Source organism: Cyanistes caeruleus, unplaced genomic scaffold, assembly GCF_971803275.1.
Source record: "Cyanistes caeruleus unplaced genomic scaffold, bCyaCae1.hap1.1 HAP1_SCAFFOLD_94, whole genome shotgun sequence".
Lineage (NCBI taxonomy): Eukaryota > Metazoa > Chordata > Aves > Passeriformes > Paridae > Cyanistes > Cyanistes caeruleus.
Window position 1 is genome coordinate 809,491 of NW_028255897.1, and position 17,433 is coordinate 826,923.

General features: G+C 49.5%; 1 protein-coding gene across 1 annotated transcript in view; it reads right to left on the reverse strand.

Annotated features, from left to right (window-relative positions):
• Positions 1–1,959: 1,959 nt before the first annotated feature.
• LOC147646533 (serine/threonine-protein kinase pim-1-like) overlaps positions 1,960–17,433 on the reverse strand; it is a 31,892-nt gene continuing 16,418 nt past the window's right edge. Inside the window, exons 2-4 of the mRNA XM_086873311.1 lie at positions 12,232–12,598; positions 11,472–11,707; positions 1,960–2,010 (exon numbers count right to left, since the gene is read on the reverse strand). Of these exons, the coding sequence (XP_086729437.1) occupies positions 1,960–2,010; positions 11,472–11,707; positions 12,232–12,598 (654 nt within the window). The remainder of the gene's footprint in view (positions 2,011–11,471; positions 11,708–12,231; positions 12,599–17,433) is intronic.

Consider the following 17,433-nt stretch of genomic DNA (forward strand, 5'->3'; position numbering starts at 1 on the left):
GGTTTGAAAGGTCAGTTGTCTGTCATTAGAAATTTTTAGTTTGAGTAGGAGTACCTTTATAAAGTTCAATTTAAGTAAGGGCCAGTTTTTAGTTAGAGGTTGTGTAGTCTGTCAGTTACAGTTTCGTTCAAGTAGAGGCACCGTAAGTTTTTTTAAGTGAAGGCCCGGAGATAGGAGGAGCAATGAGACAATGTTTAAGTAAGAGAGTAGGTCCCAAGGGGAATGAAGAGGCCACCAGAACCATTCCCCCTGGTAGCCCATTAGGGCAAACGTTAAATTGCTGGGATGCACAAGAGGCCACCAAAGGCCTAGACCGGATCAAGATGATCCATTACTGTATAGAGGTCTGGCCCAAACTAGAGATGCAAGGACAGTGGCCTTGGTATGGTACTAAAGATCCTTGGATGTGCTCCCAACTGTACCAGCATCTGAAAACCAGAAGAGGAACTGAGCCCAGAGAGAGTATCAGGCATTCTAGCCATACCTGCACCAAAAACAAAGAGGGACATAAGAAAACTCTTAAGCCTTTTTAGATAATTGCAAACTATGGATGGAACAATATACCCAGAGCATCAAGTTTCTTTATGAAAAGCTAGTTGATTGTGAACCCATAAGGTAGACAGCTGAAGATGAAGCGCAATTAAATCAGCTGAAGGTTAAGCTGTCCTCAGCACCAGTTTTAAGCCTGCCTGACTTAAAAAAAAAAAAAGAATTTGATTTGTTTGTCAACTCTGAAGAAGGGACTGCATATGAGATTCTGACCCAGGAATGGGGAGGATGTCGTAAGCCCATAGCCTGTCAATCCAAACTGCTGGACCTGGTAGCTCGTGGGTGGCCCACCTGCGTGCAATCAATAGCTGCTGCTGCCATTTTAATAGAAGAGGCCCAAAAGCTAACCCTACAGGGTAAGATCAGAGTCCACACGCCACATGATTTAAAAACAATCTTGAGCCGAAAGGCTCAGCAGTGGCTGACAGATGCCAGGATATTAAAATATGAAGTCATCCTAATGGATACTAGCAGTTTGGAGCTAGTAACCTCCAAGGGCCTGAACCCGGCACAATTTTTGTCAGGGGAGCCTCTGCCTGAATTAGAACATGACTGCTTAGAATTGGTAAATCTCCAAACCAAAGTGAGGGAGGATCTGGGAGATGTACCCCTGCCCTATGGGAAGGTACTATTTACTGATGGTTCCTCCAGGGTGGTGGAGGGGAAAAGATATTCAGGGAATGCAGTGGTCATAGAGGTAGGGGAAGGAAAACTAGAGGTCCTAGAAAAAGGGAGACTACCCCCCAGTTGGTCAGCTCAGTGCTGTGAGGTTCATGCTCTAAAGAGGGGTCTGGACTTGCTAGAGAGAGAAAAAGGAACCATCTATACAGATTCAAAGTATGCCTTTGGGATAGTCCATACCTTTGGTAAGATCTGGGAGGAGAGAGGCTACCTGAACTCCAAAGGGAAGAACCTGGCACATGAAGGGCTGATTAAATCAGTATTAGAGTCCTTGACCAAACCCACAGAGATTGCAGTGGTCCACACGAAGGGGCATCAGAAGGGAGACTCCTTAGAAAGCAGAGGGAACCAACTTGCTGACCAAGCAGCTAAAGAAGTGGCCTTAGATCCAAAGGAATCAGTAAAAGTTTTTAAACTAGATGAGGTAGTAACTGAAGAGGACGGAAAGAAGGAACCAATATTTACCAAGAAAGAGTGGGAAGTAATAAAAAATTAGAACTGTCTCAAGGAGAACAAGGAGAATAGTTAACCTCAGATGGGCGAAAGTTTCTGAACAAGCCTGGAAAATATTAAATGAGATACATGAACTGACTCATTGGGGAACCCAAGGGTTGTGTGATCATTTTCTGAGAGAAAACCTATACTTGGGAGCAACATCTAGCAAAGGCCACCTGGTTAGTCAATACCAGAGATTCCACCAACCGAGCAGGTCCTGCCCAGTCTGAGTCTTTACATGTAGTAGACGGAGACAAAGTCCCAGTAGTACATGTCAGAGGTCTGCTAGGGAAGACAGTTTGGGTCAATTCTACCTCGGGCACAGACAAACCCATTCGTGGGGTTGTCTTTGCTCAAGGACCAGGTTGTACATGGTAGATAATGCAGAGACATGGAACAACACGATGTTCTCCTCAGGGAGAACTGATCATTGGGTAAAAGGTTACTGCCATTGTCTGTACCTTACACCACGCAGACATGAAACAGAAGGAAATGTGTAAGTATTGAAGGTATGAGCAAGTGAAAGATAGTGTATTGAGTAAGTAAAAATGAGAGAGTGGGGAATCCTGCAGCTCTCCAGTGTGGGGGGGGTCTGGATTCAGTAGCTTGTTGTGGGGCTTGACAGGGGCATGATGGATATACTGTTTGTATTTTTTGGGTAAAACGGAGGGGAAGTTTCTATGTATGTAAATGTGTGCAGAGTTAGAATGTTAGTTTTAGCAGTAAGTCAACAATATGGGGATAAGGGGTGGAAAGTCCTGGGTTGATTATGATGTTAAATTGTATCCCCATTCGTCCACCTAACTCAGACACAGGTTCTGTATTCTCAAAATTCCATCTGAGAGTAAAAGTGAGTGGAAAAGAAGCACCAAGTCTGTTATCAGACTGTATTTGCTCCCCCCTGCATCGGGAGTTTTGACTACAGCACAGACAGACAACAAGACACAAATCGCCTTGGCTTTCCAACTAGCTGGAGCAGAGAGGTCTTCCTGGACTGTTTTCTTTCCCTTTTCCTGAAACGAATTGAACTTGCTCTGGACTGGGGACTCGGGAGCACCGGGAGCTTGCACCCATGGACTACCGGGAGCCCAGCCTGGGCAGCGGCATTTTCCAGCGCCAGAGGGACTGATAACAGAGCGAACACCCCCAGGAAAGAGACCCTCTGAAGTTTGTCATCTCTTCTGAAGGGCGAGAGGTTTTGTAATTTGATATCATTCATTTTTGTGCTGGGTAGTGCTGTGCCTGTGAAATGAACAGGTTTTTTCCACTTCTCTCAGAGAAATCTCTTCCCGAACTGGTTGGGGGGTGGGGGGAAAAGAGCCACGTGGGTTTGCTTCCCGGGGGGGAGCCCCCCCCCGGAAGTTTTCTCCCAAATTTGCCCTAAACCAGGATAAAGAGGCAGCCAGAAATAGACTGAGAGAGAAAGAATATAAACAAAGACTGCAGACCTCTGCTGAGTGAGTTGGTTTAAGTAGGAGTGTTTTTAAAGTTCTTGTGGTTGTTGCTGTTAAATATTTTGATGTTAGCAAAGTTGGTTGAATGAAACTCCCCCCCCATTAACTTCTCCCACAGAACATTCTCCAAAAAGGCAACTAAATTAAAGAAGGTGGGAGAAGAAAGACCATACCATCTCTCCTGATCCCCCCCCCAAAAAAAAAAACCTAAGAGGCAAGACCGGGTGAGGCTAACAGGGAAGGTGAGCCATGAAGCTCCCTAAAACAAAACTAGCTCATACCGGACTCTTAGGTGGACTGATGTTGGTCCAGCTGGTGAGCCTTGGGATAGGGGACAGTGGAGAAGCATGTATCCCCTATATGATGGAGAGGATCTAAGATCACTGATGAGGGTCCACACAAACATCAATCCCACCTGTTTTGATCACACCAAATTGGAAACCTGTCAGGAGGAAGGAAAGACATATTGGATTACTAGAAATACTGCCTCATTTAGGCAAGGTCTGCTTGGAGAATGCCCTGTAGGAGAATCCTGGCTCTGCTTTGAACAGGAGGGACTGAATGATGTAATAAAAGAAAAACAATTGAAGATAAAGAAAGGTGATCTGGATGAAACACGAGGTAAGAACCTATTCATTGACCTGATGGAGAAGAATCAGCAGAGGGTTAAACTTAACCAATTGTTGGGTATGTGGGAACACCCAGGTGTCAGATATTTGGCCCTGGGAAGGGATCAGCCTGGCACCTTTAGACATTCTAAGGTGGAAATTAACTGAGCAGAAACCCCAGACAGGGAACAGGGGATGAGAACAATGGGATCTAAAAACAAGAGTGATTGGGGAAAAATGCATTAAAAGGACAGGGAAAAGATACAAAACCCCTGTGGGAAAAATGGCCTGCAAAAGATACCTGACTGTGAAAGACTCAGGTAGCAGGTGGATCCCCCAAGAACCAAACAGGTACTGGGCCACTGGGAGAAAGGAAAGGGGTGTATTTATCATGAGGGGTACAAACTGAATGGGTGCGCAGAAAAAGGAATAAACCCTTTTTGGGGGTTAAGAGAACTCTCAAAATACTGGGAACATCCTACAGACACACAGGACACTTTCTGGAAGGCCCCTGAGTATTTATTTTGGATTTGTGGGAGCACTGCCTATACCCACCTCCCAGGGGATTGGGCAGGAAGCTGCACAATAGGGATAATAAAGCCTGCTTTTTTCCTCCTACCTAAGGAATCAGGGTCATACTTGAGAGTCCCCTTGTATGATAACTTAAAAAAAGGCAGTCGAAAGAAGAGGCATGTAATGGACCTAGGAAGCAATCAGAAATGGAAGGGGAAGATCTGGACCCCTGAAGAAATAATTAAGACATATGGACCGGCCACGTGGGCCCAGGATGGATCCTGGGAGTATCGTACCCCAGTCTATATGTTAAACCGAATCATCCGTCTCCAGGCAGTATTGGAAGTGGTGTCAAACAGAACTGCCCTTGCTTTAGACCACATTAGCACACAATTGGCACAAACCAGGGCTGTAGTCTATCAGATTCGGCTGGCGGTGGACTACCTATTGGCAGATGAAGGAGGCATTTGTGGAAAGTTTAATTCCTCTGAATGTTGCCTGGAGATAGATGATAAGAGTGAGGTAATCAAAAACATCTCAAAAGAAATACGAAAGATAGCTTATGTGGGCACCCAGGAATGGACTCCTCTGGTGAACTCAGACTGGTAGAATGACCTTTGGTCCTTCAAGGGAGGGTGGTGGAAAAAAATAGTCTTTATTGCTGTCTGTGCATTTGCAAGTTTCTTGTTCCTACCCTGTTTACTCCCCTGCCTAATCAAGACAGTGACTACCACAGTACAAGCAAGCATCCAGATCCCTGAAATAAAAGATAAGAAGCAGGCCAGGATCATGTTAATGGAGACTCAAAGTCAGGATCGAGAGCACAAAACTGCCAGGGAAATATATGAGCAATATCGAGAATTAAGAGATAAATATTCTCAAGAGCCAGAAGTTAATGGTTGATGCGGGCTAGAGCCCGATCAAAATATAAGAGGGGGGATATTGTTAAGAATAATATGTTACAGTTGCTGTTTGTAAACTCCTCACTTACCTTGTACCCCTGTCCCAGGATATTGTTAAGAATACGTTCCAGTTGCTGTTTGTAAACTCCTTACTTACCTTGTACCCCTGTCCCAGGTTTACTTACCTTGTACCCCTGTCACAAATTGCTGTACCCCATGTTTATGTTCCTTGTTCAGCCAGGCCCTGCCCCCTCTCCCAAGTTGCTGTACCCTGTGTTTCTTGTTCTGTGTTCAGCCAGGCACTGCCCCCACTGCTCCTAGACTCCCACATGCCAACATTGTATCCCTGCCCCGAGTTGCTGTACCGTCCTGAGGAGGAAGATGACATACTGACTTTTATGCAAACGAGAGAGACCAGAGACTTATGGGATGCACCCAGACTGGAAAAGACCCCAAAACAACGAGCCACGCAAAAGGGAAGGAATAGAACCAGCACCATCTAACAAGGAAGACCCAGAGGAGTCCCCTGGCTTCTTTCCAGAGGCCGACATAACTTCAAGGAGACTCGACTGGGATGACAGCCTAGACTACGAGCCTGAAAGAATGAGTCTTCCCGGGGACTCCCGTGAGGAAGGAAGGCCCAGCTCTGCCCTAGTGACAGAGCTGCACGGATCCTCCTCTTCTGCGGTGTCCAGTGGGAGCAGTGGCAGTGTGCGCGACCCCTTGGGCCCCCACCCCAGAGCTGTGCTGCTTAATAAAGGCCTTTTTAAAAGGAGCTGGTCTCCTGGCCCGTTTATCACACCTGGCAGCGCTGGCCAAAGGCTCCTGGAGCTGCGGCAGCCTCGGGGCCGTGCCCATTCCCTGGGGAGCCTGGGCACTGCCCCAGCCCCCTGGGGGGGAAGAAGCTTTTGCTCATCTCCAGCCCAGCCCTGCCCTGGCCCAGCTCCAGCCGTTCCCTCGGCTCCTGTCCCTGCTCACCTGGGCAGAGATCAGAGCTTGCCCACAGAAGCTGTGGCTGCCCCTGGATCCCTGGAAGTGTCCAAGGCCAGGTTGGATGGGGCTTGGAGCAGCCTGGGATAGTGGAAGGTGTCCCTGCCATGGCAGGGGGTGGAATGAGATGAACTTTAAGGTCTCTTCCAAGCCAAGGCATTCTGTGATTCTGTGATTTTGGGGGAGATGCTGAAGCTCTGGTTCAGCTTTATCTCAGCAAATGTCTGGAGCCAGCAGCAGCCATGGGTGGGATCATCTCCTCCTCCCTCTCGCTGTGGCTGTAACTCACCCAAGGGCAGTGTCATAAATCAAATTGAAATTTGGACAGCTAGGGTTATTGAGTTAACAGCAGTGTAATAAGAAGAAAAAAATTATACCATTTAGTGAATTGAATACAAGAATCCAATTTAATAAAAGAATATAATTTAGTGGATTAAGTAGCAATTTGATATAGAAGGAATACAATTTCTTAAAAGAGTACAATTTAGTGAATATATTCATATATATATACATATGTGTATATATATATGAATATATATATGAATATAGCTTGCCAGTAATTATGATTAAAGCATAAGCAAAACTGACTGGGGTACGGAGAGGGCTTCTCAAGCCCCTTACATATGAAATAAAGCAATTCAAACTAAACTTATATACTGTATACTTATACATATTCATTCATGTTTCCAGTAAGTCTCATGTTACTTCTGATTCTTTAATTTTACATCACAATTCTTCATGGTGCATGCTTCACTTGTTGCTACGGGGTCTTCAGTCTTCTTTTGGTGGTCTTTTGGACGAAGGCTTACACTCATCCTCATTGTTCTTTTGATAACCTCACAGGCTGTGTGTGCATACTAAGCGTTGTGTTATGTAAGTAAGCATTGTGCTCCACTAATTAGTCTTATATTTTATAATTTTCAGGCCCTATGCCTAAAGTTGTTCCAATTTTATCCATCTCAAGGTCGATTTTGTCTTAGGATATTTCTTATCTCAAATCTACATCCTCTATCTTAATTTTAACATGTAACATCTGTACAGGGGTACATCTGCCTTGTAACACCAATTCCCTTGATTGCTCCTAATAATAACTTTCCAAATAGTTACAATTTAGATAGGACAAATCATTTCCATTTACTACAGGAGGGTGTGAAAACAGGAGCATTGTTTGGTGTGGCCTCCTCTCTGCCTTTCACACCTTTCAGTGCTTTGAGCCAGCCAAGAGCTTTCTCCAGGAGTGCAATGAAGCAGCTGTTCCTGCTCCCAGCTCTGGCTCTTCCCAGTCTCTGCCCCTGCCTGGTTTTGTCCCTCTTGCTGTGCCCTCTGTTCCCCCAGGGGGCTGCCCCAGGCTGAGGGATCAGATCCAGGCACTGCTGCTGCTCCCTGGGGACCAGCCCCAGTTTGGTTGTTGCTGTCAGTGCCAGCAGAAGCGGTGGCTGGAGCAGCGGGTGCTGACAGTGGCCCAAGGCCCGGGGCTGGAGGGGTCCCTGGGCTGGGGCTGGGAGGGAGCTGCCCCTTGTTCTCCCTCTGCCTCCCGCAGAGCTGGGCCGGGCACAAGTGGGGCAGCAGAGCCAACAGGGAGCCTGCGAGTCTCTTGCAGCCGTGCCTGCTCAGAGTTTGGCCTTGGAGCTTCAGGTGGGCAAAGGCAGCTGCTCTGCTCCCTCTGCGTGTGCCCGTGTTCAGCAGTGCTGCTCCATCAGTCTGTGCCCAGCAACGGGGAAAAGCCTCAGCCCTGCAGGGCCAGGAGCTGCCGGGCTCTGCCTGAGCAGCTCAGCCAGCGGGAAGGGAGCTGCTCCACACGGGAACCAGGAGCAAAGGACGTGCCTTTTCTAGGACATGCTTTCTGTAAAAAAAAAACAACAACAACAACAACAAAAAAAACCAAAACAAAAACCTAAAAACCAGAAAAGAAAACATAAAAAAGAAATGAAAGATAAAAATTACCCTCAAATGTGTAGTGAAAAATCATCTATAACTCTGGAGTAATAAAGAGGTAACTGATCTTCTGAAAAAGAGAACTCAGCTTTGATTTTAGTTCCTTAGTTTGTACACGTGCTAGTGGAAAGGATCCATTAGCTGCCTTCCTTGACAGATTTGATGGATGTTTTCCAATATGAAGATATTTTACACTGCAATTAAAGGAATAGGAAATTGAAATACGTGTTCTTCATGACTGTGTCTTGAGTGTCAAAATTTTGCAGTTTGAAACTTGGACCTAAAGTGTTGCAAATGGAAGTGATAAATGCCAATGGACTGAGGGAATGCAGCTTTTCCTATGGGATGTGCTGCACTCCAAGGACTTCCTCAGTGGGGCTGTGGCTGCTTGGAGCTTTGTCCTGTGCCACTCTGGGATGTCATGAAATGGGACTTCACCTGCCACCAGCCCAGGTCACGCTCTGCCACCCCAGCTCCTTGGACCTTGTGTTCCCAAAGAAGACACAAGGTGTTTCTGCTGCTCCCCCTTTGCACAGATCCACAGAGAGCTGGGATTATCCCAAGTCTCGTGTCTCCATTGTGCCATATTCCTAAAGAACCAGCAGCCCATCCCGACGAATATGGTGAGTTATGTGGATGGTTGTCAGCTCCCTTTCCTGCCTAGAAATCCTGAAACTGCTTCTAAATGCTGTTCCCTTCAGCTCTTGGACACCTACTGACACAGAGCTGGGAAAAAAATGCCCTGGCCATGGCTTACAAGGTGAGTTCTGCCAAAGTTAGAGCTCTGTGGGAAATCTCTATCCATCCCTATCCTTTTAATGTATCTGTACGTGGGGGTGTGCATGGATGTGTCTTGTATGGAAAGGAAGGAGTGTGCAAACAACGTGACTGACACTTTCACTCTCTGTGTTCATTCCATACTCATGGGTACCAAGATATTATGGAAACCTTTGCAAGGACAGAGCTTCTGTCCATGGATACAGAGACATCCAAGAGCCCCTGGCACAGACAGACCCTTCTGTCCATGGATACAGAGACATCCAAGAGCCCCTGGCACAGACAGACCCTTCTGTCCATGGATACAGAGACATCCAAGAGCCCCTGGCACAGACAGACCCTTCTGTCCATGGATACAGAGACATCCAAGAGCCCCTGGCACAGACAGACATTGCTGCTCTTCAGCCAGTGACAGGATGAGTCCCTGAGACTGGGGCTTGGCCTTCCTCGTGCTGAGGGGCATCAAGGAAGGCTGCAGTGTGATGGAGACTGTGATGGGCTGGGAACTCACTGGGGGAAAGGAGGGAGCAGTTGTGAAGTAAAAGGCAGGTGTGGGGACACAACTGTTCAGAGAAGGGCTGAGCTACAGCTTGAGCAAGATGAAAAATGTCATTTGGGGTCATCCCAGATGGATTTCATTTCAGAAGTTATGGAACAAGTTTAATTTTTGGGGGTGCCATGTTTTCCCTTGGAGGTGGACACTGTGCAGACTTGAGCTGCATTGCCAAAATGCTCAGGTCTCTGCTGCAGGTCACAGCGTTTCTTCTTTGGCTGATCCCGGCCCGGTGCTGAGCCCAGCAGAGCCCTGGCAGAGCCCAGAGCAGCCTCAGCATCCACAGAGCCCGGCTGCAAGGAGAGAAAGCAGAAACCGCCCGTCAGCTGAAGGCTCCTGTCCCCTTGTCCCAGCCAGCCGCGGTGCCCAGGCCATGCTGGCCGTGCTCAGAGCTGGGCCCAAAGCTGCCCATCACTGCTGCCTTGGGGAGCAGAGCAGGAGGGCAGGACATGTGCCCAGCCTGCAGCCAGCCACGGCAGATCCAGCCCCTCAGCAGCTGCCCAGAGCGGGATGCTCCTGTGCCCGCTGCCATCTCCCAAAAGCTCTTGTCCCACCCATGCCAAGGAGATGAGGACCCACCTCACACCATCCGCTGCCACAAGAAAAGCTGGTCCCAAACGATGTCCTCAGTCTTCTCCAAGGGCACGGCCCATCCACGCCACAGCTGGTCCCAAGCACTTCCTGATCCAGACTGGACCCCACCTGGAACGCTTCCTTTAGAAAAACAAACAACAAATTAATGAAAATAGGTTACAGACAAAAAGGGGAAACAAGAAAAATGGTAAAAAATCTTATGTCTGTCAGGAGCTTGAGGAAGGCCCAACCCCTACATTCTAGGGAAAAACCCACCCATGGGTGAGGGAAGCCCATGCTTTCTCCCTTTCCCCCTGCACTGTCCCCCAAAATCACGGTGATCCCAAAGCAAAGCAGGGGAGTGGAGCAGCCCAAGCCCTTCCTTGCCTGCACAGCAAAGCAGCCGTGCTCAGGTTCTGGAGTCCCACCTGTGCTCCTGCCATGGGGGTTTGTTTGTGTCGGGCTGGCTGCCCCAGCCCCAGCCGGGGCACGGTGGGTGCTGGGGGCTGTTGGCAGGGCCAGGATCCCACTCCCATTTCGTCACCACCCCAGCCCACGCCCCCAGCCCTGCCAAAAACCAGCTGGGCAGCCACTGAGGAATCAGTTGCATCTGCCCCAGCAAAGGGGAAACCTTTGGTTCCCGGCCAATGCACAAATCTGGGAGCATCCCCCTGGGTCTGGACTTACCTGAAAATTCACTGTGGAGCCTAGCTTTGAAGAAGGTGCCAGAATCAAAGTCCATCATCGCCAGCTCCCGCTGGCCAGGTGGAGGAAGAGGTTGTCATCCTTGCTGCTGTCCTCCATGTCTCCAGCAGCAGCAGCAGCAGCCCCACCTGGTACAGCTTCTCCAGGGGCTCCTTCTTCCCTGGGGTGACACCAGGCTGTCAGGGTTCTGCCCAGGGCCCGGCTGTCAGTGAAGAAGGACAAGCAAAACCAGCTCAGATGGTGCCCACCAGTGCTGGGCAGAGCAGCTCAGCTCCAGCACAAGGGCTGTGTGTTCCCATTTGATGACCCCAGTGCAGTGACACAGGCAGGACAAAAAAGTCTGGGTTTCTTTGCTGCTGATTGCCAGGGCATGTGTGGAGCTGTAACTTACCAGGTCCCTGCATCACTGTGCCCGTGGCTCTCTCCCTTCTTCTAGGGCTGATGAATATCCTGCATCCAGGGATCACAGGACAGGTCTTCTAATGAGGGCCTGTCCAAGGAGTTCAGGGATAAACACCACCTGATCAGAATCTGGCAGTCTGGGGAGAGAAACCACAAACCACTGGTCAGTTGGAGAAGGCTCCTGTCGGCTTTGCCCCACTATTCCCGTGCCCAGGCCACGCTGGTTGTGCTCAGAGCTGGGCCTAAACTTTCCCATCAATTCTTTGTTTTGGAGGAGAGCAGGAGAGCAGGACATGTGCCACCTCCTCAGCAGCTGCCAGAGCGGGATGCTCACGAGCCCGCTGCTGTCTCCCAGCACTGGTGTTCCCCCCGTGCCCAGAGATGAGGATCCACCTTGGGAGAGCCGTTGTGGCAGCGGGAGCTGGCCCCATCTGATGTTCCTGCCCCTCCTGAAAGGGTGCTCCCCGCAGACCATCTCGTGCAGCAGGATGCCCAGGGACCAGACGGTCGCTGCCTCGCCATGGTACCAGCCGAAGTCGTTCCATTCCGGGGGGCTGTATGATGGTGTTCCTATGGAATATGGATGGAGCTCATCAGGGGGATGCTGCTGCTCCCAGAGCCTGGCCCCAGCATCCCTGGGCATGTGGGGGCTGCCCCAGTGGCACACGGGGTGACCTGCTGCCCTCTCGCCAGCACCTGGGACTTGGGTACAAACCTGGGGTTGGAAAAGAAGCCACTGGTGCTGGAAGAGGGCAGCAGAAACCCTGGCAAGGCCCGACCATGACACACAAAGGGAAATACCCACTCAGTGCTGGGGAAAAACCATACCCACATCCTCCCTGCTGGCATTGCCCAAAACATATTATGAACCAAGGCAATCCAGGTGAGCAGAGCAGTCCAAGCCCATTCTCACCTGCACACCAAACCAGCAGGTGCACAGGTTCTGGCTCCCCCTCTCTGCAACCCCCACCCACAGGGGTTTTGTCAGGCTGGCTGCCCCAGCCCCTGCCCCAGTCCTGGGAGAATCCCTGCTGCCACACCCAGGCTGGGCCAGGAGATGCCAGGACCGGGAGCCTGCCCCTGTGTGGGCTCACCTGCAAACTGAGTGTAGGCTGTGTCCTGCAGGTAGGTGCCACAGCCGAAGTCGATCAGTTTTGCCTCGCCGGTGTCCAGGTCTACCAAGACGTTCTCAGGTTTGATATCTCGGTGCAGGACCCCGCAGCTGGTGCAGTGCCGCACGGCCGCCAGCACCTGCTGGAACAGCTCCCGCGCCTCTTCCTCGGACAGGAACCTCCGTGCCCGAATGAAACGCCGCAGGTCCTGACACCGCTCCGGGCGCTCCAGCACCATCACGATGGTGTTGGGGAGCTGAAACCATTCCAGCATCTGCACCACACCGGGGAAGCCTGTGGACACCTTGTCCAGCAGCACTATCTCCAGGGGTGCGCTGGTGCCGTCGGGCTGCGGGAGGAGCACGGTGCCGTCAGTGGGGCTGAGGCCGTGCCAGGGCTCGGGGAGCCCTCAGCCAGGCCGGGATGCTCTGTGCCCTCCCCTGGCCCCACGCCCGCTCTCCCTCCAGGTGTCCTGGCGGCTCCCACCCTGCCGGGCCCCGGCTCATCCCCGCCCGGCACGGCCCGGCTTCTGCCGCTGGCCCCGCTCACTCACCAGCTCGCCCCAGTGCCGGACGCGGTTCCGTGGCACCTTTTTGATGGCCACCTGCAAGCCAAAGGGAACAGCGGATTCAGCTCACCGCCCACCGTGTCCAGCCCCATCCTCCTCCTCCGCCCCCTCCTCCTCCTCCTCCGCCCGCCGCCGGCCCCTCTGCTCACCGGGAGTCCGTCCGAGAGCCGAGTGGCCGCAAAAACTCTGCCAAAGCCGCCGCGCCCCAGCAGTGAACCCACTCGGTAGCGCTGCTGCAGGGCCTGCTGCGCCTTCCCTGGGGAAGAGACGCGGCCGTCAGTGCTCGGCCCGGGGCCAGGAACGGCCCCCGAGCGCTCCCCGAGCTCCCCGGGCCGGGCACCCGCAGGCGTTCCCTCATTGGAACGCGACAGCGGCGGAGCTCGGGCCGGGGAAGCCGCAGCGGAGGCGGCGGCAGCGGCCGCACCGCCTGTGTCCTCCGCGGGCCCCGGGAGGAGCCGGGGCCGGGGCCGGGGCCGGGGCCGGGGCCGGGGCCGGGGCCGGGGCCGGGGCCGGGGCCGGGGCCGGGGCCGGGGTCGGGCCAGGTGTAGCCAAAGGGCAGCGATGCCGCCCCAGCCCCAGGCAATGATGCCCGCCCAGCGGCGCCAGCGCCAGCACAGCCAGAGCTGGGCGGAGGCGAGACCGCGGAGGGACGCCCGGGGACGGGGCCGGGGCCGGGGCCGGGGCCGGGGACGGGGCTGGGCTGGGGGCATGGCCCGGGTGGGCACGGGGAGAGGTAACCTGGAAGAGGAGGGGACACAGGAAAAGGGCGACGGGGATGGGGTGCGGGACAGTTGGAGAGGGAGAGGAGAATCGACGGATTCAAGAAATTCGCTTTTTGTCTGCTTCCAATGCTGCCGCTGCTGCCGCCGCTGCCGCTGCAACTGAAGCACCGGGGCCGTTTGTCCCCGTGTCCGTTTGTCCGTTGCCCGCTCGGCCCCGCCCCGAGCCCCGCGCTCCCCGGGCAGCCCCTGAGCCTGGCCGAACACGGCAACTTTGCGCTGCTGAGCAAAGAGCCAGAGTCTGGACTCCTGCACAGGGGCACAGCAATGCCCTTGGCTGCTGCTGTGCCTTGTCCCTGCTGAGGGTCAGACACCGTCTGAGCACATTCCCTGAATGCAGAATTTGTACCTGAGCCAAGCACTGCACTTGTGTCTCCAGCATTGCTGTCCAAGGAAAACAGGGCAAGGCAAACTGGCTATAGCTCAGGGTATTTTACAGGGTCTAAAACTTGCCAAGTCTCAGATCTTAGAGGTGAGATCCATTTGGAATGAACGGGATGGAGAAACAGCGCAAGATGGAAAAGGGGAACATAAAAATAAATAGAGAAAAATAGAGAAAAACATATTGTTTGTTTCTTTGGATTTTATTTTCATTTCTTAAAAAAGCTGTTTCCATTTTCCCAGAATCTTCTCCCCGTCTGTTCTTTCCAAAAACCTGTCCTGGAGAACAAGGCGCAGCTCCTGTCACAAGATGTGCCCCCAGCTGCAGCTTCTCTTGGCTCCCCACACTGTGAGTGCAGCACAACTCTTGCAGCAAAGCAGGACAAATGTTTGAAGAACCTGACAATTTGTTCTTTCTTTTCCTTGTGCACAGGGGAGTTGTGCCATTGGTGAGGTTTTCATTGTTCCTCTTCTACCCAAAGAAAACATGATGGGCTACCAGGAATTGTTGGGGAATACAAGCCTGGCTGAATGTGGAGAAAGAATCTCCAGAGCCTGCAGCCAGCAGTGCAGAGCTCATCATTCCAACAGCCCCATGGACATCTGGAAAGTGATCTGGAACATGAAGATGGGCTGACAGAGGGAGTTTGTTTCTGTGTTCAGTTGAGATGATTCTACATTTCTTGCACTGGGAGAAATCAAGAGCACAGTCAGTTGATGATAAGCAGCAGAACGTGATAAGCTGGACCTCTCAGTGGATGAGAGAAAGAATGTGAAAAGGAGAAATGCAGGGAATGACTTGGTGAACTTTGTGTGCAAGAAGGGTCATTTTTTCCTAATAATTCCCAATTCATTCCCTTTGCTTTTATCCTTTTAACAAGGCCAATTGCATCTCAGATTCCCAATGAAATGGAGAACCCTGAGCTTGTGGAGCTGCCTGAAAGTTGCCCTGTTCCTTTTTCTTCTGCTGCTCAGAAGAAACAATGAAGCGAGTTGGGAAGTTCTGGTTTTTCTTTCTCCTGGTGGATTTTTTCATTTTATTTCCCACTGCAGAGGCAATTTCTGTGATGGCCTCTGTCAGTTGATTCTATTTCAGCAGCAGCAGCAGCAACAGGGCTGTGTTTGAGCACTGCAAATGTGACCTGTGTGGCTTTAATTCCCCTCGACTTAGTGCTGAGGGACTTGGGAGCATTTTGATCTCTACTGATCATGATGCCTGAAACAAAAATCCTGAGTTCCCTGTGACAAAAGAACAGTGGGTAGCACTGATTGAAAGAGGCAATTGCAGCTGTACTGCTAAAATTCAAGTGGCAAGCAGAAGAGGGGCAAGAGCAGCCGGGATCTACAACTGCCATGACAGATGTAAATTACTTAATTTTGTGGGACTTTTCTGCACTTTTGTGGGATTTTTCTGGATTATTGTGGTATTTTTCTTGAATTTTATGGAATTTCTTCTGGATTTTAGTGGAAATTTGAGGAGATTTTGTGGGATCTTTCTAGAATTTGGTGGGGTTTTGAGAAGATTTCTGCAATTTTGCGGGATTTTTCTTAGATTTTCTGTGATTTTTCTTAGATTTTGTGGAAATTTGTGGAGATTTTGTGATATGTTTCTGGAATTAGTTATGGTTTTGAGAAGATTTAGGCAATTTTGGGAAATTTTTCTGGAACTTTATGGGATCTTTCTTGATTTTTGTGGGATATTGAGGAGATTTTGTGAAATGTTTCTGGAATTTTGAAGGGTTTTGAGAAGACAAGAAGAATTTAGTGTGAGATTTTTCATAGATTTTGTGGAATTCTGTGAAGGTTTTGTGTGATTTCGCTGGAATTTTCTCGAATTTTGAGAAAATTCGAAGTTTTTTGTGAGATTTTTTTTGAATTTTGTGGGATTTGGAGGAGACATGAAGAATTTTGAGGTAATTTTGTTGATTTTGTGGAAATTAGTGGGGATTTTGTGGGATATTACTGGAATTGGGTGGGGTTTTGAGAACCTTTAGGGAATTGTATGGGATTTTTCTGAATTTGGTGGGATTTTTCTTGAATTTGGTAGGATATTGAGGAGATTTTGTGGGAGCTTTTTAGAATTTTGAGGGATTTGGAGGAGACATGAAGGATTTTGAGGTATTTTCTTAGATTTTGTGGAGATTTGTGGGGGTTTTGTGGGATGTTTCTGCAATTAGTTGGGCTTTTGAGAAGCTTTCTGTAATTTTGTGGGATTTTTCTTGAATTTTGTGGGATTTTGAGGAGACATGAAGAATTTTGAGGGATGTATCTTAGATTTTGTGGAACTTTGTGGTGATTTCGTGGGATGTTTCTGGAATTTGGTGGGGTTTTGAGAAGCTTTCTGCAATTTTGTGTGATTTTTCTGTAATTTTGTTGGATATTGAGGAGACATGAAGAATTGTGAGGGATTTTTCTTAGCTTCTTTGGAATTTTGTGGAGATTTGGTTGGACATTTCTGGAATTTGTTAGAGTTTTGGAAAGATTTAGGGAATTTTGTGAGATATTTTTCTGGAATCTTGAGAGATTTTGAGGTGACTTGAAGAATTGTGAGGGATGTTTCTTAGATTTTGTGGAATTTTGTGGAGATTTGGTGGGATGTTTCTGGAATTTGGTGGGATTTTTTTGTACTGTTGTGGAATTTGGTGGGTGTTTTTGAGATTTTGAGGAGACCTGAAGAATTGTGAGGGATTTTTCTTAGATTTTCTGCTATTTTGTGGAGATTTTTTGGGATGTTTCTGAAATTTGATAGGGTTTTGAGAACATTTAGGGAATAGTATGGGATTTTTCTGCAATTTGGTGGGATTTTTCTTGAATTTTGTGGGATATTCAGGAGATTTTGTGAGATATTTGTGGAATTTGGTAGGGTTTTGGGAAGATTCAGGGATTTTTTTTTTATTTTTATGGGATTTTGCAGAAGTTGATATAATTTTTTTTTATTTTTCCGTTATTTTCTGGTATTTTGAGAATTTAATAATTTTGAGGGATTTTTCTTAGATTTTTGTGGAAATTTGTGGAGATTTGGTGGGATTTTTCTGCAGTTTGATAGGGTTTTGAGAAGATTTAGGGAATTGTGTGTGATTTTTCTGCAATTATGTGGGATTTTTTTTTTAAATTTGTAGGATATTTAGGAGATTTTGTCTCGGTTCTAGATGACAGGTGTCTGCTAGGGAGAGCCGGAGCCTCCCTTGGAATGAAAGAATGTAGACCCCCTCCCTCCAAATTAATATAGTTTTTAAATCAAGGTGCCTTTAGGCAGAGATCTGGGGGTAGGAATAACAGTTCTTTACTAGTATAACCAGGCAAACAAACAACAATAACTACAGCATTAGCAAGAAAACAGAACCAGTGGGCCCGTGACAGCTTTCTCTGCTGAGACGGGATGGAGGAGAGGCTTTGTTTCACAAACCCCTCGGGCGGGCAGTCCCGGTGCTCCTGCAGGGCTCTGAGGAACACTCA